General features: G+C 45.9%; 1 protein-coding gene across 2 annotated transcripts in view; it reads right to left on the reverse strand.

Moving 5' to 3' along the window:
* LOC143806015 (vomeronasal type-2 receptor 26-like) overlaps window positions 1-25,346 on the reverse strand; it is a 137,947-nt gene that overhangs the window by 110,614 nt on the left and 1,987 nt on the right. For both annotated transcript variants that reach the window (XM_077285903.1, XM_077285902.1), the window contains exons 2-3: window positions 12,965-13,183; window positions 12,320-12,611 (exon numbers count right to left, since the gene is read on the reverse strand). In XM_077285903.1, coding sequence (XP_077142018.1) covers window positions 12,320-12,611; window positions 12,965-13,183 — 511 coding nt within the window. The remainder of the gene's footprint in view (window positions 1-12,319; window positions 12,612-12,964; window positions 13,184-25,346) is intronic.

Below are 25,346 nucleotides of genomic sequence, written 5' to 3' on the forward strand. Positions count from 1 at the left end.
TTACCATTTTAAAAAATGCAATAGGCTTTTCCGGCCTACTAAAGGTGTCTGCCCCTCCCTGGTGTTGTCCTCAACTGAACAAAGCTGAGCTTCCACATTCTGGCTTTCGCCCTATACTATCAGATATTAAACTGCATTTGGCCTACTAGTGTGGTTAGGCCCTTGAAACAGTGTCTGCTGCTCTTGGGTTTGCTACTCCACTGAACAAAGCAATGCCGCCTGTTTAGTCCTGTTACCAATTTTGAACTGCATTTAGCCTACTTTATTCTTTGGCCCTATATCTGTTTCCTCCTCATCCTGCCCATTGCCCAGCCACTGCTAAATGAGTCTGCTGGTACATTGACCTAGACCACTACATTCCCCTTGTACTCTACACAGCCAGAATCTGACCCTGCTGAAAGTAAGGTTCCCCTTCCCGCATGTTATACCACCTTACACAGGGACAAAGAGGAAGGTGCAGATGAAAGTGCAGGTTCCTTCATCAGGTGGGGGGGCATACTCGTTGGCGACGTCACTGGCACAGGGCCCCTCAGAGTACGCAAAAGTGTCGCTGCTGGTGGGAGGCGCCCCCGCCATGCAAACACACCGCCGTACTTTGAGGGGCCCTGTGCCAGTGCCAATGCGAACGAGTGGGCCCCCCCCTGCTTGCTCAGGATCACAGCACTTGCAACGTTTAAATACTTACCTTTCCCTGCAACACCGCCGTGACGTAGTCCGCATTTCCTGGGCCCACGAAAAACTTGAGCCAGCCCTACTCCCCCCACAACTTTCCCCCAATTCCCTATGCCCAACTATTATTATACAGTTAATTAAGATTGGCAAGCTTCAGAAACAAGAATGGATGTTTTTGGCATTAAAATGGGCACTGTAGGTGTTTTCCTGGCCTCCACTCACTGCCGACTATGCTTCCCCATTGACTTGCATTGGGTTTCGTGTTTCGGTCGATCCCCGACTTTTAGCGATAATCGGCCGACTGCACTCGACTCGACTCTGGACAAAATCGGGTTTCCCAAAACCCTACTCGATCTTAAAAAAATGAAAGTCGCTCAACCCTAGTCACGAACATAAAATGTATTCCCTTTAAACATCTTTCCCTTTTATGTTGATGCCCATGGCCATGGCCCGGGTCGCCACCGTGACATCCCCCTGTGAACCACAGAACCCAGTACCGAGTACCCTATGGCCCTGTGGGTGCATCACGCACATAGTGGAGACAGGATTTCTTAAAATCCCCTCCGCTATGCTGTAACATCTGGACACTTCGGATTGGACACTGCGGCTGCATGTGGAGCGCCCCCACACCGCCGCAGGGCCGAGGGGTACCCGGAGCCGGGCCTCTAGGTCTTAGTCCTGGGGTTGTCACGGTGGCTAGACCCGGTCCGTAGCCCTGTCTGTCAATGGGGGACGTCCGGTGCAATAAGTGGTGTGGTAACGGTGCAGGTCGCGGTAAATAACGAGGACACCAGTTTGCAGTCTCTTTACCTTTTTACTGAAGATGTTGGAGACCTCAGTCCAGAGCGCTGTTAACTGGGTTTTCAGAGACCGGCCGGTCCAACGACACATCAGGAGTTCTCCTCACAGGTGGGAATCAGTATCTACCTTCTAGCGCTGTGTGTTGTAGTTCTTCCCTGCTGAGCTCCCGGGATAGTCCTCACAACTGTTTCTTTCTGTCTCTACTGTTCGTTCTCCGTCCTCCAGGTGATATGGTAGGACGCACCCGTATGACGGGGTAGGCCTGGAGTTCTTCCGGGACTCTAGAGTCGCCCCTCTCCCACAGCTGCCTCCGTTGTCTGCTTAGGTGTTAAGTGAGACAGCCAACCTGTAATTAGCTGTCCTGCCGTGGTTTGCAATGTACTTAAAGTCTCTTACTTGCTCGGCGTTCCGGCCACCGATTGTTTGCGCCTCAGCAAGGTGCTGCCTCTTTCAACAAAACCCCTGCTGGTATTCTCCTTTTCTGTATTCCCGTTGTTTGCTGGTTAGTTCTGCTCTGAGGAGTCTGCCAGGATCCCCATCCCTGACAGGTCCTCTCACTAGCTCTTCCCAGCTACTTCTCCCTGTCTTCCTGTCCAACCCCCAGTTTTACCAGAGTTGTGAGGAGTGGCCTACTAGATAGGACCACCCCCCCTGGTGGCCGGAGTGTGAAGTGTGGTGAGAATGTACCTGGTCAGAGAAACTCCTTAGTGCAATCAGACGTACCATAGCTCCCCATAGTGGCGGAGCCACAGTACTGCAACAACCAGGACTCTGGGGTGCTGCACTCCCCCCCGGTTAAATCCAGTACTCCGGGACTGGGAAAACAAGAACAATAATACATGTTAACAGGAAACACACAAACTTTTGAAATAGCATAACAATTGAACATAACAATGCTTCCCTTTACGGGAGGTGAGGATTCTTGAACGTTGCAAAAGTTAGGTCATGCACAGTTTATGACTCTCAGTTCAGTGGTTGAAACAGCGGGGACCCCGGGTAAACAAAGGGGTCCCCCTTATGAAAGTTTTTGAGCAATTCACTGTCCATTACTCTATTGTCCATTTTAACAACCTGTAACAAAAAGATATGCATACAAACATTTTTAATGAAATAGCAGCCCTTATCAATACCTCCACATTTTGTAGCGGAGGGGAGTTTGGTTCTGTGTGCTGCGTGTGGACCTTCGCAGCGCAGGGGTTGCTATTGGCCTAACAGGGCCCGCTATGCTTGCTACCGCTGGTGTAGTGCGCTGTCTTCTAACTACACTTCTAGTGAGTCTGGGTAGCACTGGCAGGTTGGGGCTCTCAGAGCTGCTGCTATCAACAGTGGGTACGGCAGGCTCACTGATAGCAGAGGGAGGATTTGCCGGTTCAACGGTTGGCATGGCTTCTTCAGGCAAGGCTTGTTGAGGTTGCGGGGCCGGATGATCTGGTTCCACCATTGTTTCTGGCGGGTCCGGCTGTTCAAACATTACAACAGGTACCGCAACGGCTTGGTTTATCAGAGTCCAGGACTGGGGAAAGTCACCAAGGACAGTATGGAACATTTTCTCCTTTTCCACCGGCGGGGAGATTTCTGGGGCCGTGCCCCTCTCTTTCAATTTATCGGGGCAGACCTTAAGGTGATCCCTGGATACCGCTGTCGAGGTCTCCCCTTTGTCCTTGCTGATGAGACAGACCTTAGTGTTGTCGAAGTCGGATGGCAAGATGGTATACGGTTCCGCTTCCCATTGGTCATCGAGCTTGTGTAACCTCCTCTTTCGTTTAAGCACTTGCTCACCAGGTGACAGGGGAATCGCAGGAGCGTGTTGGTTGTAGTCCCTTTCTTGCCTCTGCCTAGCCTGGGCGAGACTTCTCTCCACACACTCTTGCACTTCGCGGTACCTTCGCTGCCTTTCTGCATCCCAATCCGCATCCGGCGAGGTATCTTCGGGTACTAGGACCCCCATGTCCAGATCAACGGGTAACCGACTAGACCTTCCTCGCATCAGGTACGCTGGAGTACAGTTGGTGGAACTTACTGGGATGTGGTTGTACATATCCACCAAGTCAGGCAACTTTGTCGGCCACAGATTCCGTTCCTCCACAGGCAAGGTCTTCAATAAATCGATTACTACCTGGTTCATCTTCTCGCACATCCCGTTGGTTTGAGGGTGGTACGGTGTAGTTCTGATCTTCTTACACCCGTACAACTGGCAGAATTCTTGGAATACTTCTGCTTCAAAGGCAGGTCCCTGGTCGGTCAGTACCTTCTCTGGGTAGCCATGGGGCCTACAAAAGTGCTGCTGGAAGGCCCTGGCGGCAGTCCTGGCCGTTAGATCTTTAACAGGCACAACCACCAGAAACCTGGAGTAGTGGTCCACGATGGTAAGGGCGTAGATATAGCCCGACCGGCTAGGTGTCAGCTTCACATGATCCAGCGCGACCAGTTCAAGCGGCCGTTTGGTGATGATAGGCCGCAGGGGGGCCCGTTGGCTGTCACGGTCCTTTCTGCGCAGACTACATGGACCACACTCCCGACACCACTTCTCAATGGTTCTCTTCATGCCAATCCAATAGAACCTCCCTCGGAGTAGCTTCTCCAGCTTCTTCCATCCGAAGTGTCCGGCTCCATCATGGTAGGCTCCCAGAACCATGGGCGCATCTCGCCTTGGCACCACTATCTGCCACACCAATTCATGAGTACGTGGGTCGATGCTCCTCCTGCACAGCTTGCCATCATGGATAAACAGCTTGCTTCTTCCCTTCCACAGCTGTTGGGTTTCTTGTGGATCATCTGGGCCAGGGTGCAACCCAGCCTGCGTCAAGAGCTCCTTCACCTGACGGACCGCGGGGTCACTATCCTGGGTTTCTGCCCATCCGTGGTGGGGCAGGGGATTCAGCGTGGCATCCGGTTGGTTCTTGTGCCTGTTCTTCACATGGTGAGAGCTCTGAGTGGCTTTGGGGCGATGGAAGGCAGGCAGCTCCACCTCTTCAAGTGCCTCCGGGTCTTCTCCCACTTCTGGTAAATTGGGCATTCGGGACAAAGCATCGGCATTGGCATTCTGGTGCCCTGCCCGATATTTGATGGTGAAATCATAGTTGGACAGCCGGGCCATCCACCGCTGTTCCAAGGCCCCGAGTTTGGCGGTATCCAGATGCGTTAGCGGATTGTTGTCCGTGAAGACGGTGAATTTCGCGGAAGCCAGGTAGTGCTTAAACCTCTCCGTCACTGCCCAGACAAGGGCAAGGAATTCCAGTTTGAAGGAACTGTAGTTGTCAGGGTTCCTTTCCGTGGGACGGAGTTTCCTGCTGGCGTAAGCGATCACTCTTTCCTTGCCGTTCTGGACCTGAGACAGCACGGCTCCTAGTCCCACATTACTGGCATCTGTGTACAGCACAAACGGTTGGTCGTATTCGGGGTAAGCCAGTACCTCTTCCCCCGTCAGCGCCGACTTCAAGCAGGTGAAGGATTCCTCCAGCTCTTCGTTCCAATCAAAGGGGGTTTTCCTCCCCTTGGTCTTCTTTGGTTGGCCCACCAGCAGATTTTGCAAGGGTGCGGCCTTCTTGGTGAAATCCTTAATGAATCTCCGGTAGTAACCTACCAACCCGAGGAACTGCCGGACTTCGTGGAGGTCACTAGGCTTTGGCCAGTCCTGGATCACTGTGACCTTGTCGGGGTCTGGGGCCACTCCTTCAGCGCTCACCACATGGCCCAGGTACTGCACTTTAGGTTTCAGCAGATGACACTTGGACGGTTTCACTTTTAGGCCGAATTTGGACAAGGCTTCAAACACCTCGGCCAGGTGCTTCAGATGGTCTTCGTAGGTTTTAGAGAAGACTATGACGTCATCCAGATATAGCAGCACGGTTTCAAAGTTCAGGTGTCCCAGGCAGCTCTCCATCATCCTCTGGAACGTCCCGGGAGCATTGCACAATCCGAAGGGCATGTAGTTGAACTCACAGAGGCCCATTGGCGTCGTGAAGGCCGTCTTTTCCTTGTCCGCCTCCGCCACAGGAACCTGCCAGTACCCACTGGTGAGATCTAAGGTAGAGAAATAGTTAGCAGATTTTAAAGCAGCCAGAGACTCCTCTATCCTGGGCAGTGGGTATGCGTCCTTATGTGTAATGCGATTCAACTGTCTGTAATCAACACACATCCTCATTGTACCATCTTTCTTTTTAACAAGGACTAACGGAGCCGCCCAGGGGCTACAGCTGTCTCTCACCACCCCAGCCTCCTTCATTTCCCGCAACATGTCCTTGGCACACTGGTAATGAGCTGGGGGTACAGGGCGATATCTCTCTTTTATGGGTCGATGATCTCCCGTGGGGATGTGATGTTGGATCCCTTTCACCTGTCCAAAATCTGAGGGGTGTTTGCTGAATACCTGTTCGTACTCGTGTACCACCCTGTAAGCCCCCTGTATTTGATGAGATGGGGTAGAGTCAGTGCCCACATGCAATTCCCGACACCAATCTTTCGAGTGCTCTGCAGAACCTTTGTTCTCCGCCACGTTTGACGGGCCCAAAGGTTCAGGTGTCTGTATTACACTATTATTGACAGTGAACAGTTTGGCGAGCGTAGTATACTTGGTTAGGTGGACCTCTTCCTCCCCACAATTGAGGACACGTACAGGCACTCTCCCCTGTCGGACGTCTACCACCCCCCGGGCTGTCAGAACAGTAGGCCTATTGTCTGAATATACAGGTTCTACCAAGGCCTGGTAGTCCTTACCCCTGAGGCCTATGGCTGCTCGACACCATATTAACATTTCACTCTTGGGAGGTATCGCGATGGGGTTTGAATCACTTACAGTGACACGACCAATCTCACCACCAGTCAGCTCTACCTGCTGTCTCTGCATCAGAGCTCTGATTTCCTTCTGCAGGGCACGTTGCTCACTGTGGCCAGCGTTTTCTGCCACCTGTTGCAACAAAACAATCACTTCTGCAAGACAATTTTCTATAACATTAGTACCAAGAGTCATCATGGGATTACATTCTCGACGATCAATATCTACAATCACAATCCCTTGGGCTTTCAATTCCACCCGCCCCACTTTGATGGTGACCTCCTTATACCCCACTTGTGGCAATGGCTGACCATTACTGGCGATTATGGTGAAATCATCATCAGGGCCACGAGTAATATCAGCGTCCTCCCAATACCGTTTGTAGAGCACGTAAGGTATAGTCGTCACCTGAGAACCGGTGTCCAGCAAAGCATTCAAGGGGATTCCATCAATCACTACAGGGAGAACTGGTCGTCCTCCAATATACTTGGTTCTCCAATGCTGCGGGCCTGACCGTCCTACTCCTGGGGGTTGGCCCTTTGCCCCAGGGGTTGCTCGTTTAAAGGACAGTACCTTGCAAGATGGCCCACCTGGTGACAGCGGCGGCAGATGGGTCGTCCATCCTGGTGGAAGCGATCGTCGGGCCGGCTCCTGGTCGGCGGAGTCCTCCTCTGTCGCATCCAAGGGACATCCTCCGGGCTGGAAGCCAACTGGATCTTCTCTTTGGGGGCCTCCTGTAGGGACTGCACCGTCCGGGCCAGGGCAGCAACGCTCTTGGTTAGCTCTTGCATCTGGAGACGAAGTCCTGCAGGGGAGTCGTCCTCGAAGCTCTGGGCGTCGGCCTCCGCGGCAACTGGGGTATCCGATGCCACCTCCTGGTGGTATGTGAGAGCGGGGCGCCTGGGTGGTACTGCGCGGCTGGGCTGTCGCTCCTGCAATGCCTGGATAGCTTTATCTTTAAACTGCGCAAAAGTCAAGTCTGGATTTTGCATGGCCAGAAAGTGCAATTGGCCCCGCTGGTGACTGCACAGGAGCCCCTCAATGAATCCTTCAGGATTTTATCTTCATCCTGCATGCTGCCGGGGTCACTCTGCTTAATGGCCCGCATCGCTTCCTGGAGATTAAGGGCATAGTCCCGCAAGCTATCCTGTGACTTTTGTTTGCATCCATAAAAAGTCAGTTTAATCTCTGTAGCAGTGCGAGTGTCAAAGGTGGCTTTAAGCTTGGCAAAAATCTGTTGTGCAGTTCCTTTATCCTCAGCGGGCCAGGATTTCAATTCCCTCAGAGCCGCCCCAAAGAGTTGGCCGGTTATCATATGGACCTTCTGGGGCTCGGTTAGGGGATAGAACTCGAGCAGGCTGCAGAGCCCTTCTTTAAAGTCAGTGAACGTATGCGCCTCCCCAGAGTATCGTGGGAGCCAGGCCGCTCCGGGCAGGTAGGGCATGGAGAAGGGCATTATGGCTTTTGCATTAGCGGCAGTGTCCGACTGGCTGATGGGGGCAGCGGGTTCCGCGGCAGTCAGTGGTGGTATTAGGGCCGCGGCTTCGCCCGCTGCGGGGACCGGAGCTGCCCCTGCGTCCGCGGCTGCGACCGCCACCTCCTCTCCTCCCGACTCGGACATGGCCGTCCCTTCCTCCCACTAACCTGCTGGAGGTTGGAGTTCCTCTTCCGGGATTGGCGCCTCACCGCGCTTTCCGTTCCGCGCTTCTTTTGGCTGATCCCGCCCACGTAGCTAAGGCTCCTCCCTCCGCGCGCGGCAATGGCGAATTTTGGCGGCAAATGGCACAGCACAGTCTTTTCAATAAAGTACAGTCCAAGCACAATAACTCACAGTTCCAAGGCACACATGACCTGATTCTTCAGGCTTAAGTAAATCCTGTTCGTGACGCCAAGTTGGAGCGCCCCCACACCGCCGCAGGGCCGAGGGGTACCCGGAGCCGGGCCTCTAGGTCTCAGTCCTGGGGTTGTCACGGTGGCTAGACCCGGTCCGTAGCCCTGTCTGTCAATGGGGGACGTCCGGTGCAATAAGTGGTGTGGTAACGGTGCAGGTCGCGGTAAATAACGAGGACACCAGTTTGCAGTCTCTTTACCTCTTTACTGAAGATGTTGGAGACCTCAGTCCAGAGCGCTGTTAACTGGGTTTTCAGAGACCGGCCGGTCCAACGACACATCAGGAGTTCTCCTCACAGGTGGGAATCAGTATCTACCTTCTAGCGCTGTGTGTTGTAGTTCTTCCCTGCTGAGCTCCCGGGATAGTCCTCACAACTGTTTCTTTCTGTCTCTACTGTTCGTTCTCCGTCCTCCAGGTGATATGGTAGGACGCACCCGTATGACGGGGTAGGCCTGGAGTTCTTCCGGGACTCTAGAGTCGCCCCTCTCCCACAGCTGCCTCCGTTGTCTGCTTAGGTGTTAAGTGAGACAGCCAACCTGTAATTAGCTGTCCTGCCGTGGTTTGCAATGTACTTAAAGTCTCTTACTTGCTCGGCGTTCCGGCCACCGATTGTTTGCGCCTCAGCAAGGTGCTGCCTCTTTCAACAAAACCCCTGCTGGTATTCTCCTTTTCTGTATTCCCGTTGTTTGCTGGTTAGTTCTGCTCTGAGGAGTCTGCCAGGATCCCCATCCCTGACAGGTCCTCTCACTAGCTCTTCCCAGCTACTTCTCCCTGTCTTCCTGTCCAACCCCCAGTTTTACCAGAGTTGTGAGGAGTGGCCTACTAGATAGGACCACCCCCCCTGGTGGCCGGAGTGTGAAGTGTGGTGAGAATGTACCTGGTCAGAGAAACTCCTTAGTGCAATCAGACGTACCATAGCTCCCCATAGTGGCGGAGCCACAGTACTGCAACAACCAGGACTCTGGGGTGCTGCACATGCAACATCCAATCCGCAGCAAATCATGATGTAATCAGGCATGTGGAAACGTACCCTAATTTGTTACTGATTTCTCTATACCTGTCTGCAGGCACCCTAGACCTGTGGAGTGGCACCCCCACTCATCGGCGGCTATCCGTCCCTCACCCTAAATGGCCCTGTTCGTCAGTCTCGAAGTTCCACTGTCAGGCCCGGGATTTGAGAGATAGATTTGTTGACAAAGGTTACCCCTTGGATATATTGAATGAGCTAGGGCGAGGGATGGTACATCACTACTGAGAAAAAGGGAGCAGGAGGACTCAGAATCTCGAGTTAGAAATATAGGTACCTTTGACAAAAGATCAGGAGAAGTGAGACGGATTATACAAAAGTATTGGATTATATTAAAAACAGACCCAGATGTAGGTGACCTTATTTCTGAACTTTACTGATCTTTTAACATTAAAAATAAAGATTTATATGATTTATTTGCAAGACTGGGTACTTAATTCGATGATTCACTAAAAATTAGCTTGGTACTTTTCTATTTGATACACGATGATTTACATAAAAAAAAATTCCAATAAGAAGCCTTCATAATTGTTTTACATATTAGTAGAGAAACATTTTCAGGGGTTTGTAAAAAAAAACAACACATTTTGTTGATGTCACCATTTTCTGAGAACTATAACTAATTTTTTTTTCATCGATGGAGCTATGTGGAACTTGTTTTTCCATCACCCTGGATTGTAACAACTAAATGCCACTGTCAGAGACTGACAGCAGCATAAGGGTTCACTCACATCTGCGTATAAAAAAATCGTTCGTGCCGAAAAGTAGGACGAGTGTCATGCGTATGACATTCCGTATGACATGCTATGCAATCCGTACGCAATGCGGTTTTACCATCATCTTTAACATTCTATAATACTCTGTGTAATGTAAATCTAGTTTACCAAGCTAATAAAGCAATCTTATATAAAGATATACATTACTCACAAACAGTTAGGGCTATTTGACTTTCTGGAGAAATTTTGGGATGAGCCTAAAATGCACTCAATCTTTTCAGATGAACTTAATGTGACCAACCATCTCTAAACTTTTGACTGCACGTGTCCAACTGTTCAATAGTTCAGTACTTTTTGCACATCTTAATGTTCGCTAACATGTAGCTTAATGGCAAAATTCACAACAGGTTTTTTTATTCATGAATTGACCAGTACATTTTGGGGTTTGATTAGAATTGTTTTTTTATAGAGACCTCCACATTATGCTGTTCACATTTTGACATCATGAGACCAAGATGACACCTAACAATTGATCAACATTGTGAGGCTTCAAGCAGGATGTTCTCAGGCTGAAGTGGCCACTGAGCTTAAAGTGTCACTGAGTGTCACCAACAGGTTGCAACAGAGTAACAGAGACTGGTAGAGTCACAAAAAGGCAGAGAAGCAGACATCCTTTGGCCACATTCCACTCTGATGAACACTTCATAATGAGCAATACCATATAAGAACATAGCAAGGCAAGATAACCCAGTGTCTTTACCTTCAGAAGTAATCTGAGGGACAGGGATAAACTAGGGCGCCCCTAGTTTTATGGACCTGGTTAGCACCCATAGTTCCAACACCATTGTGACAGTGCAGCTACATAAAGATGTTACGACTATGCTACGACTATGAATGAATGAACAAAAAATAAATCTATGGGTCCCAACTAGAGATGAGCATGATGCCCTAGCCGTCACACCTGGCTAATCAAAAGCAGCGCTGGGGACACCTAAAGGCAAGAGATTCTCAGCCTCTCTAGACCTGGATCCTAGACCTGAGTCCCGTAAATCGATTTACTCATCAACTGTCATGGATACTGCGGACAATCTCGGATATAGGTCTATGCCCTGCAGTATTGGACATCTGCTGAATGTTCCACACTGGTACTACCCCTCTGACAATTCCTCCTGCCAGGGTAAAAGAAATGGTAAATGGTCATGGATTGAGGCGAGTCTGTGGGCATGGTCAAACTTTGCTTTGCGCGCCTCATGATTATGCAAGAAGGAGCCCTATTCATCAGAATCTAGGAAGGTCATTATGTTATAGTAATGAGTAAACAGAAAAAAGTCATGGGTAGACTACAGGTTTTTCTTCCCAGACATTGACAGTTGAAACTTTTTAAAATATATATAAAATATAATTATATATATATATATTTTTCATTTTCCCTAAAATTGTCTTTAATTCATCATTCTTCTGCTTACCATATATTCTGAATCTTGACCTGATGCTATCTTCAAGGCATTACAGCTTATAATCCAAGGCGCAGGTGCACCGGACTTCCCCTGGACCTAGGTGTCCTTTGCAATCAGAATATCCTTTATACCGTTCAGTGAACCTTGCCAACAGCGACTATATGAATAAGACCCTGTGAGGGTCGAAACATTATGTTCTTGACGCCTCACCATTTTCTTTATCCCTGCACCTGAATTGTGTTATTGCTGCATCTGTATATGTACAATAAAATTCTCACAAGAATCTATCAAGAGTGTGCGGTGATTGAACATTACTATACTATGGGGATAGCCATCCCACTTCACCAGCACCTCGGAACTGTCAAGGCAAGAGTGCACGCCACACTACCCACCATTTGATTCTATCTCCAGCTCCCAAGGTGAGTGTGTGCACTCACTCTCAACATTATTAAACTATTTCTCCACACCACAGTGCCACATTAATTTATTTTTATGTGGTACACTTGACAGAGCAAAGAAAGTCTGTAAAAAGACCAAACAGGACATATTTACCACGGCCACCTCTAGAACAGAAGTGACAACCTCATGAGCATTGATTGGCTGCAGGGTCAGCTGACTTGTGATCCAGATGCCATTGTTTCTGGTCCATTGGAGGCTGTGGGAGCCGCAATGGTGGAACAGGGAGTAGATTATATTATTACTTCATTTTTGCTTTCCCCTATGTAGTTTAAAAATTAAATGAACCCCCATCCTTTAGACCATCCCATAGACATGCAAGCTTGATTTAGCTAGGAAGAGGGGAGTATAGTAGGTCGCAGACACTTCTTGAAATCCAACATAACTCTAACCCTTCTTTTACCTCTTATCTGTCATTGTGGTAGAATGAGGACACCCAAACACACATTATCATTTAGGAAAGAAAAATAAAAAATAAAATTACAAATGTTTAAATTGCATTAAGCAGGACAGCTTCTAACTTACCTGGGAGTAGCCATAAATGTTAAGGAGGTATGCGATGACTTGGGATGATGAAGAAAGTAAGTGTCCAATGAAAGCTACCACTGTGTTTTTTTTGCGGCAATTATAATTGGGATATAAATCTGTACCTCCAGATAAAATTTTCAGTGTACCTTCGACAGCAGTTTGCTCAAAAAAACAGGAATCAAAAATATCATATCCTAAAGAGATATTTGGTAAAATATTGATATTTTGGTTAATTTCTTCAATGGCAAAATCAACGGCAAGGAAATGTCTTAGAAAGCGAGGAGATGCTCTGAAAAAAAATGGGGTATTAATTAAAAACAACCCTAAGTTAGAAGTAAAACTTGAAAAAGAAAATTTAAATAACAAAAATGTTCAAAATGATATAAAATACAAATTATTTGATGTGTTTCTTGTACTGCTGCATAAAACACGTAACTGTTCGGCAGTAATTGTGAGCTATGAAATTAATTAGCTGACTCATTTACATGCTATTTAATAGACTGTACCAAGCTGTTTTCAAGAGACTCCCTTCCTACTGAGCCCCTGAATAAGCACAGAAGCTGAACGTTTAATTTAAATGCCTAGTATAGTATTCATCTTATCAGAAGTTATATGTAAACTTTTGACAGTGCATTCACTTACATGTAGCACAGCAGCGACATTGGAATCATTTGCTTATTTCTTCCATATGTAAACTGGAACAACTGAAACACTCCACCCAGGATCAAGTCACCGTCCTTCACGTATCGATTTCTGTTTCCATATATTTTTAAAGTACACGGAACGCTCTTGTTTTCTGTTCTTTCAATCCAAAACACACACAGCAGGATCAGAGTCAAAACCGCTTTCATTGGCTTTTCTCTATAGAGTAGACAACAGATTATCTATGAGGACATTTATAAATGAAGTGAAGAACTTCTAAACTAAACCTTAACTTAGTTTCTCAGCTTTACTCACCCCCCTGGGTCCGATGCTGAGTTTCCGTCATTGATCCCTGTCTCCGTTGTTGTCTGCAGCACTGATGTCATGTGAATAATGCTGCTGCTAATCAGTGAGCTCAGCAGTTTGTGGTGTCTACTTGGGCAGAGCTACTGAGCTCACTGATTGGCTGCAGAGTGGTTAATGTGAGGTCAGCATTACAAACAAATACAGACACTAGTGCACCAGTGAGACTCAACGCTAGACCCAAGGAAGGTGAGTAAAGAAAAGTTTTGTTTGAAAAAAAACAACACAAATTCCAGATGGGGGACAAAGCTTGTCTGAAAATGGAAAAATCCCTTTTAATTCTACTAATTACTTACATAAGGTTAGAACGTATACCCACCCTTTCTGATCACAACATGGCACCTGACTTGACCTCAAATGACCAGCTGCGTTGTGTAGGTGTACCCAGGAGCAAGTATTCAATATTCTTGCAGTGCTTCCTCCAGGGAAGTGAAGTATTGCACAATTCTCATTGTTCCCATTGGCCAGTCAGTGTAATATATGTACATGCCGGCTCCTCCTCCAGAACAAAAAATAATCTTTGCAATTGCACTCAACTCTAGCAAATAAGTTAGGCATGTCTGTAAAATTGAATGGCACTAACTAATTAATTTGATTTAGCTAATTCAATTATTCATTCAATTTTACAGATACACAGATTTTTGGATTAATATTATAAATAAAGAGAATTTAGATATTTACATTTTTGCATATACTTTGTATATTCCTTCCACTTATAATACTTCTTTCATGAGTCTCATGATTTCACAGATTTTATATTCATATTAAACAATTTTTAACAAACATTTTTTTAAATAGCTTTATTAACAAACAAAAGAACAAGTCTGCAGTCACATGCACTACAGAAGGGTGGTCCTTCTTCAAGTCAAATTGGTGCCCTTTTTTAATACCTTAGTGACCGAGCCAATTTTGATCTTAATGACCAGTTCAAATTTTTTAAATCTGACCAGTGTCACTTTACGTGGTAATAACTTTGGAACACTTCAACGGATGCCACTAATTCTGGAGAATGTTTTTTTATCGTGACATAATGCATTTCATAATATTGGCAACATTTGTTCAATATGACTTGCGTTTATTTGTGAAAATATCAGAAATTTGGTGAAAATTTCAAAAATGTAGCAATTTTCAAACTTTCAATTATTATGCCCTTAAAAAAAAAAATTATGTTACACAAAATAGTTAATAAATAACATATCCCTCATGTCTACTTTACACCTGCCTCATTTTTTAAACATTTTTTTTGTAAGGAAATAAAAAGGATTAAAAGTTGACCAGCAATTTCTCATTTTTTCCAGCAACATTTACAAAACCATTTTTTTTAAGGACCACATCACATTTGAAGTGACTTTGGGTGGCCTATATGACAGAAAATACCCAAAAGTGTCACCATTCTAAAAACTGCACCCCTTAACCCCTTCACCCCGAAGCCTGTTTTCACCTACCGTATATACTCGAGTATAAGCCGAGATTTTCAGCCCAAATTTTTGGGCTGAAAGTGCCCCTCTCGGCTTATACTCGAGTCATGATCGGTGGTGGGGTCGGCGGGTGAGGACTGTCATATACTCACCTAGTTCCGGCGTTCCTGTCGCTCCCCCTGCCCGTCCCACGGTCTCCGGGTGCCGCAGCTCTTCCCCTGTACAGCGGTCACGTGGGACCGCTCATTAGAGAAATGAATATGGACTCCACTCCCATAGGGGCGGAGCCGCCTATTCATTTCTCTAATGACGGTGCCGCTGACCACTGATAGAGGAAGAGGCTGCGGCACCGAAGACCAGCTGTCCGGGGGAAGGAGCGGGACGCCGGAAGCAGGTAAGTATTACATAGTCACCTGTCCGCGTTCCACACGCCGGGCGCCGCTCCATCTTCCCGGCGTCTCTCCGCACTGACTGTGCAGGTCAGAGGGCGCGATGACGCATATAGTGTGCGCGCCGCCCTCTGCCTGATCAGTCAGTGTGGAGAGACGCCGGGACGGGACGCTGGGGAGCTGCAAGCAAGAGAGGTGAGTATGTGTTTTTTTTTTATTGCAGCAGCAGCAGCATTGTTTATATGGCACAGATTTATGTGGAGCATCTATGGGGCAACGGTGCAGAGCACTATATATAAGGCACAGCTTTATGTGGAGCATCTATGGGGCAACGGTGCAGAGCACTATATATAAGGCACAGATGTGGAGCATCTATGGGGCAACGGTGCAGAGCACTGTATATATGGCACAGGCACAGATTTATGTGGAGCATCTATGGGGCAACGGTGCAGAGCATTGTATATATGGCACAGATGTGGAGCATCTATGGGGCAACGGTGCAGAGCACTGTATATATGGCACAGGCAAAGATTTATGTGGAGCATCTATGGGGCAACGGTGCAGAGCACTGTATATATGGCACAGATTTATGTGGAGTATCTATGGGGCAATGGTGCAGAGCACTGTATATATGGCACAGATTTATGTGGAGCATCTATGGGGCAACGGTGCAGAGCACTATATATAAGGCACAGATGTGGAGCATCTATGGGGCAACGGTGCAGAGCACTGTATATATGGCACAGGCACAGATTTATGTGGAGCATCTATGGGGCAACGGTGCAGAGCATTGTATATATGGCACAGATGTGGAGCATCTATGGGGCAATGGTGCAGAGCACTGTATATATGGCACAGGCACAGATTTATGTGGAGCATCTATGGGGCAACGGTGCAGAGCATTGTATATATGGCACAGATGTGGAGCATCTATGGGGCAACGGTGCAGAGCACTGTATATATGGCACAGGCACAGATTTATGTGGAGTATCTATGGGGCAACGGTGCAGATCACTGTATATATGGCACAGATTTATGTGGAGTATCTATGGGGCAACGGTGCAGAGCACTGTATATATGGCACAGATTTATGTGGAGTATCTATGGGGCAATGGTGCAGAGCACTGTATATATGGCACAGATTTATGTGGAGCATCTATGGGGCAACGGTGCAGAGCACTGTATATATGGCACAGATTTATGTGGAGTATCTATGGGGCAACGGTGCAGAGCATTGTATATATGGCACAGGCACAGATTTATGTGGAGTATTTATGGGGCAACGGTGCAGAGCATTGTATATATGGCACAGCTTTATGTGGAGCATTTATGGGGCCATAATAAAAGGTGCAGAGCATTATATATGGCACAGCTTTCTATGGAGCATCTATGGGGCCATAATGAACGGTGCAGAGCATTATATATGGGGCAGCTTTATGTGGAGCGCCTATGGGGCCATACTGAACGGTATGGAGTATCTATTTTTAATTTTGAAATTCACCGGTACCTGCTGCATTTTCCACCCTAGGCTTATACTCAAGTCAATAAGTTTTCCCAGTTTTTTGTGGCAAAATTAGGGGGGTCGGCTTATACTCGGGTCGGCTTATACTCGAGTATATAATGTAAGTGACACGGCCAATTTTTACAATTCTGACCATTGTCACTTTATGAGGTAATAACTCTGAAATGCTTCAACGGATCCTGGTGATTCTGACACTGTTTTCTCGTGACATATTGTATTTTATGATGGTGGGAAAATTTCTTTGATATTACTTGCATTTATTTGTGAAAAAAAATGGAAATTTGGTGAAAATTTTGAAAATTTTGCAATTTTAAAATTTTGAATTTTTATACCCTTGCATCAGAGACTCATATCACACAAATTAGTTAATAAATAACATTTCTCACATGTCTACTTTACATCAGCAAAATTTTGGAACCAAATTTTTTTTGTTAGGGAGTTATAAGGGTTAAAAGTTAAACAGCGATTTCTCATTTTTTCAACAAACTTTACAAAACCATTTTTTTTAGGGACCACATCACATTTGAAGTCACTTTGAGGGGCTTAAATGATTTAAAATACCCAAAAGTGACACCATTCTAAAAACTACACCCCTATAGGTACTCAAAACCACATTCAAGAAGTTTATTAACCCTTCAGGTGCTTCACAGGAATTAACGGAATGTGGAAGGAAAAAATGAACATTTAACTTTTTTTTCACATTATGATCTTTTAGCAACATTTTTTTTATTTTCACAAGGGGAAAAGGAGAAAATGGACCACTAAAGTTGTTGTGCAATTTCTCCTGAATACACTGATACCCCATATGTGGGGGAAAACCACTGTTTGGGCGCACGGCAAGGCACGGAAGGGAAGGAGCGCCGTTTGACTTTTTCAAACCAAAATTGGCTGGAACTGAGATTGAATGCCATGTTGCGTTTTGAGAGCCCCTGATGTGCCTAAACAGTGGAAAACTGCCACAAGTGAGCCCATTTTGGAAACTAGACCCTGCAAGGAACTTATCTAGCTATGTTGTGAGCACTTTGAACCCCCCAGGTGCTTCACAGAAGTTTAGAACGTAGAGGCGTGAAAATAAAATATCACATTTTTTCCCCCAAAATGATCTTTTAGCAACAATTTTTTTATCTTCACAAGTATAAAAGAAGAAAATGGACCACTAAAGTTGTTGTGAAATTTCTCCTGAATACACTGATACCCCATATGTGGGGGAAATCTACTGTTTGGGCGCACGGCAGGGCTTGGAAAGGAAGGAGCGCCATTTGACTTTTTTAAACCAAAATTGGCTGGACTTGAGATCGGACAACATGTCGTGTTTGGAGAGCCCCTGATGTACCTAAACAGTAGAAAACCGCCACAAGTGACCCCATTTTGGAAACTAGACCCTTCAAGGAACTTATCTAGCTATGTTGTGAGCACTTTGAACCCCCAGGTGCTTCACAGAAGTTTAGAACGTAAAGGCGTGAAAATAAAAAATCAAATTTTTTCCCCAAAAATGATATTTTAGCAACAATTTTTTTATCTTCACAAGTGTAAAAGGAGAAAATGGACCACTAAAGTTGTGCAATTTCTCCTGAATACACTGATACCCCATATGTGGGGGAAAACCACTGTTTGGGTGCACGGCAGGGCTCGGAAGGGAAGGAGTGCCATTTGACTTTTTCAAACCAAAATTGGCTGGAATTGAGATCGGACACCATGTCGCGTTTGGAGAGCCCCTGATGTACCTAACAGTGGAAAACCGCCACATGTGACCCCATCTTGGAAACTAGACCCTTCAAGGAACTTATCTAGCTATGTGGTGAGCACCGTGAACCTCCAAGTGCCTCACCAAAAATTATGACGATGAGTCGTGAAAAAAAATAAAACACATTTTTTCCACAAAAATGATCTTTTAGCTACGATCTTTTTATTTTCCCAAGGGTTATAGGACAAAATAGACAGAAAAAGATGTTGTGCAATTCTTCACGAGTACGCCGATACCCCATATGTGGGGAAAAAACACTGTTTGGGCACACGTCGGGGCTCGGAATGGAATAAGTGACGTTTTGGATTGCAGACTTTGATGGAATGGTCTGCGGGCGTCATGTTGCATTTGCAGAGCCCCTGATGTGCCTAACAGTGGAAATCCTCCACAAGTGACCCCATTTTGGAAACTACACCCCTGAAGGAATTTATCTAGAGGCATATTTTTATAGTATTGATTATAATTCTTTTGGTTTTACCGGTGTATGAATTTATAATGTGGCGGTATGTGTAAGATGTGCTGGGTACATCAGATAATAAAAATGTGTTGTGTCAACAGAGTATAAACTAATTTTATTAATTTGTGGATGTGTGGTATGCTTTGAAGCAATCCTTAATGCAAAGGCCAGGTTTCTCAGGGCAGGTTTCACAATGGTAAATTGTGTCCTTTCGGATTCCCCTCTTAGAACATACTCTGCACCGTTTTTGTGATTGTCCTGTCCTCGCTGTTTGGGGAACCTGTCCTGGGAAATGTTGACCTGGGACAATACGGGCACTATCAGATTCAGAAGTACTGGGGCCCTCACCTTCCTGAGTGCCAAACATTAGGGCCTTGATGACTACCTCCTGAAACTGAAGGAAGGTCCCCCCCGTATTGCCTGTAGATCGGAACAGCACAAAAGCATTGTACATTGCCATCTGTACAATGTGCACGGCCAATTTTTTGTACCATACGTAAGCTTTTCGCATGGCACTGTATGGTTGGAGGACCTGATCTGAGAGATTCACACCCCCCCATGTACCGATTGTAATCCAGGATACAATCTGGCTTTGGGACTTGTGTTGTGGTCCCACGAACAGTGACAAGGGTGCTGTTATCATGGTGTATGGTGGTCAGGATAAGGACATCCCTTTTGTCCTCATACTTGACCACCAGCATGTTGTCGCATTTGGCTCTGCTTTCCCCTTTTCTCAGCATTTGCCCAATTAGCGGCTTAGGGAGGCCTTGCTGATTTTTTCGCATGGTGCCACATGCAGCTGTACCTCTGGCAGAGAAGGCCTTGAAGAGTGGGATGCTGGTGTAAAAGTTGTCAATGTAGAGGTGATAACCCTTATCCAGCAGTGGGTGCAGCAATTCCCACACAATTTTCCAACTCACCTCCAGGATGGAGGGGCATTCAGGGGGGTTAATCTGGGTGTCCTTCCCCTCGTAGACCCTAAATCTGTGTGTGTACTTCTGAGGTACTCTCGCACAGTTTGTACAGCTTTATTCCGTACCTGAACCTCTTACTGGGCAGGTACTGTCAGAATTTTAGCCTCCCTTTGAAGTGAATGAGAGATTCATCAATAGCGATGTCTCTCTGGTGTGTGTACGCCTCAGCAAATTTTCTGCTGAAGTGTTCAATCACTGGCCGAATTTTATATAGACGATCAAAGTTTGGATCGTCTCGAGGAGGACACTGTGCATTATCACTGAAATGCAAAAATTTTTGGATCCCTTCAAATCGTGTCCTTTTCATGGCCATGCGGAATACCGGTGTACTGTAGAGGATGTCAGTACTCCAGTATTGCCGAAGCTTTGGCTTTTTGATTATGCCCATATGCAGCACAATTCCCCAAAATGTCATAATCTCTGCTGCATTTACGGGGGTCCATCTGGCGTGTGATGACGTGGGATTTTGGGTGAAAAATTGTTGGGCATACAGGTTCGTCTGGGCCACCATAAGATTTATTATTTCCTCACTGAAAAAGAATTTGAAGAAGTCAATTTCAGTGAGGCCAGTGGTGTCAAACTGGATTCCTGAGCTGCTGCTGAAATCCGGAATGAAGGGCTGAAAATTTTCAGGGGGTGCAATCCATACGGGATCGATTGCCGCAGGAGTTGCCTGTGTCCTACAGCGCCTTGTTGGGGGTCCTTCCTCACCAGATGAGGAGGAGGTTGAGGAGGAGGAGGAATAGAGGAATGTGGGATCTTCCTCACTGGCTGTATCCGTGTCGGACGCAAGGATGGCGTAAGCCTCCTCTGGTGAATACCGCCTTGCTGACGAATGGGCCATTTTTTTCCCCCAAACCCTGGGGATGTGTGTGTAAGTGGTGCTTTTACACGTGTAATGTGTGGGGCTCGTGTATAGGGTACTCTTTATTATAACCAATCAGAGAGAAAAAACAAGTAGTGAGAAAAAATGTAGAAGAAACAAGAAAAAAAGATGAAAAGAAAAATCAGATGTAAAAAAATAAGTTTGTATAAAAAAAAAGTATAAATTTACCTTACGCAACTAAATCTTTTTTTTGCAAAAGAAAAAACGAACGCCACTAACAGTGTGACGTTCGCTCCCTTAATGCACTCGCTAAAAATTAGGCAACGCAATTAATTATTCTTTTTACAAAAGAAAAGCGAACACCACTAACAGTGTGACGTACGCTCCCCTAATGCACTAGAGATTATCCGGCGATAGCAGATTTTTGAATGCAAAAAAGACGCTACCTCCCTACCTATAAAACTACTCTGTACGATTCTTTTTTTTCTAAAAGATGATCGGTCGTCACTAACGCTGTGATGCTGGCTACACTAACACGCTACCACTAAACTACTCTGTACAATTTTTTTTTTCTCTAAAAAAAGAGACCTGTCGTCACTAACGCTGTGACACCAGCTAATCTACGTCTAAAACTACACTGTACTAACTACTATTATTATATTTTTGTAAAAAAAAAAATCGGACGAGGCTTAGACTGCGAAGTCCGCTACACTAACTAGCTAAAAAAAGAAAAAGTCCTGTGGCGCAGTCTCTGATCAGCAGCGAAACTGATCAAAGAGCTGCGGACACAGGAAGAGCACGAATGCTCTGTACGGGACTCCGCACACAGGAAAAAAAGTGCAAAAAAGTGCGCTAAAAATTGAATTGGAGGGGGGGAGGGGGGTACTGGAACAGGAATGGAGGGACGTCACCAAACAGTGACGCCGGCTACGCTACCTTGTTACGTCTAGAACTACACTGTACTAACTACTATTTAAAAAAAAAAAAAAAATGGACGTCGCTTAGACTGCAATGTCCGCTATGCTAACTAGCTAAAAAAAAAGTCCTATGGCGCAGTCTCTGATCAGCAGCGATACTGATCACAGCACTGCGGACACAGGAAGAGCAGGAATGCTCTGCGCGGGATGCCGCGCACCGGAAAAAAGCGCAAAAAAGTGAGCAAAAAAAATTCAATTGGAGGGTGGGGGTACTGGAACAGGGATGGGGGGATGGGAAAGGGCTGGGGGAGGTGCTGCTGCTGCTGTGATCACAGGCCTCACACAGCAGGCAGATGGCAGCAGAGAGCACAGAGCACGAAGCTGGAGCAGGAGATCAGCACAGCACAGGAGGGCAGGAGATCGCCGGGTTGATCACACTGGCCACCAATGGATTCCTTCACTCAGGTCAGACAGAGGGGCTTAGACAACCGCTCTGCACGCCAAATCTGAGAGAAAGATGGGTGCAGGGCGGTGATCAGTATTTGAAATTAACCCCTTTGGCGCTGATTGGCTAGAAGCTATTGTTCAGCCAATCAGCACCATAGGGGTTAATCAGGTGAGGTGACATGGCGATCACCCCACGCACTGACGGCTGTGATTGGTCCGATGTCACACAGCACCAATCACAGCCTGTCACATGCTTTTTTTTTTTTTTCTAAATTTATTGTCATGTTGCTGTGATTGGCTGGTCAGAATTGACCAGCCAATCACAGTGATCGCTGAAGCGGGGGGGCGGTGTAGCCCCCCGGGGCTACGTGCAGAGATGGTCTGCTGTCAGGGACAGCAGCCATCGGAGCCCGATCACCACGCGATGCCACGCGGTGACCGGAAAATGGCAGCGCCGTACTAATACTGCGGCTGGCACAAATGCATGGAGTGAAGGTGTTAAGGTGCTCAAAACAACATTCAAGAAGTTTATTAACCCTTCAGGTGCTTCACAGGAACTAAAGCAATATGGAAGGAAAAAACGAACATTTTACTTTTTTCTCAAAATTTTTAATTTAGCCGTAACCTTGTTATTATTACAATGGTAACGGGAGAAAATGGATCTCAAAATTTTTTGTGAAATTTCTCCTGAGTTTACCCCATATGTGGGGGAAATGCACTGTTTGGATGCAAGGTAGATCTCGGAAGGGAAGGATCACCGTTTGACTTTTTGAATGTAAAAATTGAGAGAGGACGTCATGTGCCTAAACTGTAACTTCCTCCACAGGTGACCCCATTTTGGAAACTAGACCCCTTAAGGAATGTATCTAGATGAGTGGTGAGCACCTTGCACCAGGTGCTTCATAGGAGTTTAAAAAGTAGAGCTGTGATAATGAAAAAAAATCACACTTTGCCCACAAAAATGTACAGTTAGCCCCAATTTATTTTATTTTCACAAGTTTAACAGGAGAAAATGTACTCCAAATTTTGTTGTTCAATTTCTCCTGAGTACCACTACTATTTGGGCGCATGGCAGGTTTTGGAAGGGAAGGAGTACAGTATGACTTTTTGAGCACAAAAATGGCTGAATTGAGAGCGGATGCTGTGTTGGGTTTGGAAAGCCCCTGATGTGCCTAAACAGTGGAAACCCCCCACAAGTGACCCCATTTTGGAAACTTGGAAATCAATGAATGTAACTAGATGTGTGATGAGCACTTTGAACTCCCAGGTGCTTAACTAAAGTTTATAACGTACCATTGTGAACATAAATTAAATCACATTTTACTCACAAAAAATGTACTTTTAACCCAAAATGTTTTGTGCAATTTCTCCTGACTAAGCCGATACCCCATATGTGGGGGAAAACTACTGTTTAGGCGCTTGGCAGGGATTGGAAAGGAACAGGTGCCGTTTTGGAATGCAGACTTTGATTAATTGGTCTGCGGGTGTCATATCACATTTGGAGAACCCATGATGTGCCTATAAACAGTGAAAAAAACACAAGTTACCCTATATTTGAAATTACACCCCTCAAGGATTTTATCCAGGGGTATACTAAGCATTTTGAACCCATGGGTACTACACAGAAATTGATTGGATTAAGTTGTCTTATTGAAAATTTTCATTTTTTTCATGAAAATGTATGAACCTCAAATTTGTAATTTTCACAATGGATAATAGGGGAAAATGGACCCCATAATTTGTTGCGCAATTTTTCCCAACTGCGACGATATCCCATATGTGGTCAAAAACTTTTGCTTGGGCACATGGCAGGGCTAGAAAAAGAAAAGGGCACTCATTGACTGGGATAGATTGGGAATGCCATGTAGCATTTGAAGAGATCCTCACATGCGGAAACAGCAGAAGCCCTGCACAAGTGAGCTCATTTTAGAAACTAGAGCCTTCAGAGAATTCATCTAGGGGCGTAGTGAGTATCTTGAACTCATAGGTGCCTCATAGAATTTTATAATAATGATGACGTGGAAATATGACATTTTAGTGGTAAAAACTTATTTTTGGTACACAAGGGTTAAGAGGTGAAACTAGACCCTACAATTTATTGTGCAATTTCTTCCAAATGTGGTTCTGTGCCATAGGTTGCCAGAAATTGCTGTTAGGCCACACATTAGGGCTGAGAAGGAAGGAGCACTATTTGGCTTTTGGAGCACAGATTTTGCTAGAATAGTTTAAGGGCGACATTTGCGTAGCAGCAAAGGGTCCAGAACAGAAAAAAAAGCACAAAAGTGACCCCATTGTAGAAAGTGCACCTCAGTGAATTCATTTCTGACTGCAGTGACTATTTTCTAACATCTATACTAGGATTTTTTCTGGAGAATTGCAAATCTGCCAGTCTAATACCAATATATTGTGCCCCCATACAGTCTAGAGCCCCTATAAATTGTAGAGCCACCATACATTGTGCCCAGTTTTTGCTTCTGGCACCACGCACCCCATAACTTGTTAAGTGCTTTCTCCCCACCAAAATAATGTCAAACATGTGGCTGGTTACTGTGGTTTAAACACAATGGGGCTCAGAAAGAGGGGGCATTTGGATTTGGAGGCACAGAATTCACTGGATTTTATTTGAGTGGGTAGGAACCATGTTGCTTTTCCCGATACTTTGTTCAACCAGTAACGTGTGAACCCCTATAGTTCCAGATGACGGACCTGAGTGAGGGCTGGTTTTGTGAGAGGTAAATTAGGGTTTTTACTGGTAACATTTTTGGGTACATCAAATTTTTTGATTGATTGCTGGCTGGATCACATTTTTGTGTTCTACACTGAGCACTTATGCTTGGGTTTCTGTGTAAATCCCACAAAAATGCAAATCAGACAAAACCCAACAGAGTTGGATACTTCATTTAGCGTGTGCTTCGGTGGTATCAATCTTTTTAGGCATGCACAGATTTGTGGTTGTCCTCACTTGTTCTCTAAAAAGATGCCTAAAATGGTGGGACACTGCAGGAACAGAAACCAATCCAAAGTGACTCCATTGGCCTCATAAGTGAGAGGTTCTGTCCGGAGTTTTGTCTGAATTGCATATTTCGGGAATTTGCACAGTAACCCTGAAGTATGGACTCAGCGGAGAGCGCAGGAGTAATGTAAGCAGAGCCTTATTCCAATTTTTGGGTGGTAGAATGAAGAAATAGACAGCACTACAAGAATAGTTTTTATTTTTATTTTGTGCTTTTCACCATGCAGCATACGTGATAAGGTGTTTTTTTACGCTTTGTTGCTATCATACAATAAAAATACTTTTTGAAAAAAAGTGGCTTTTTTTGTCGCC

The sequence above is a fragment of the Ranitomeya variabilis genome, chromosome 2, assembly GCF_051348905.1.
Source record: "Ranitomeya variabilis isolate aRanVar5 chromosome 2, aRanVar5.hap1, whole genome shotgun sequence".
Taxonomy (NCBI): Eukaryota; Metazoa; Chordata; class Amphibia; order Anura; family Dendrobatidae; genus Ranitomeya; species Ranitomeya variabilis.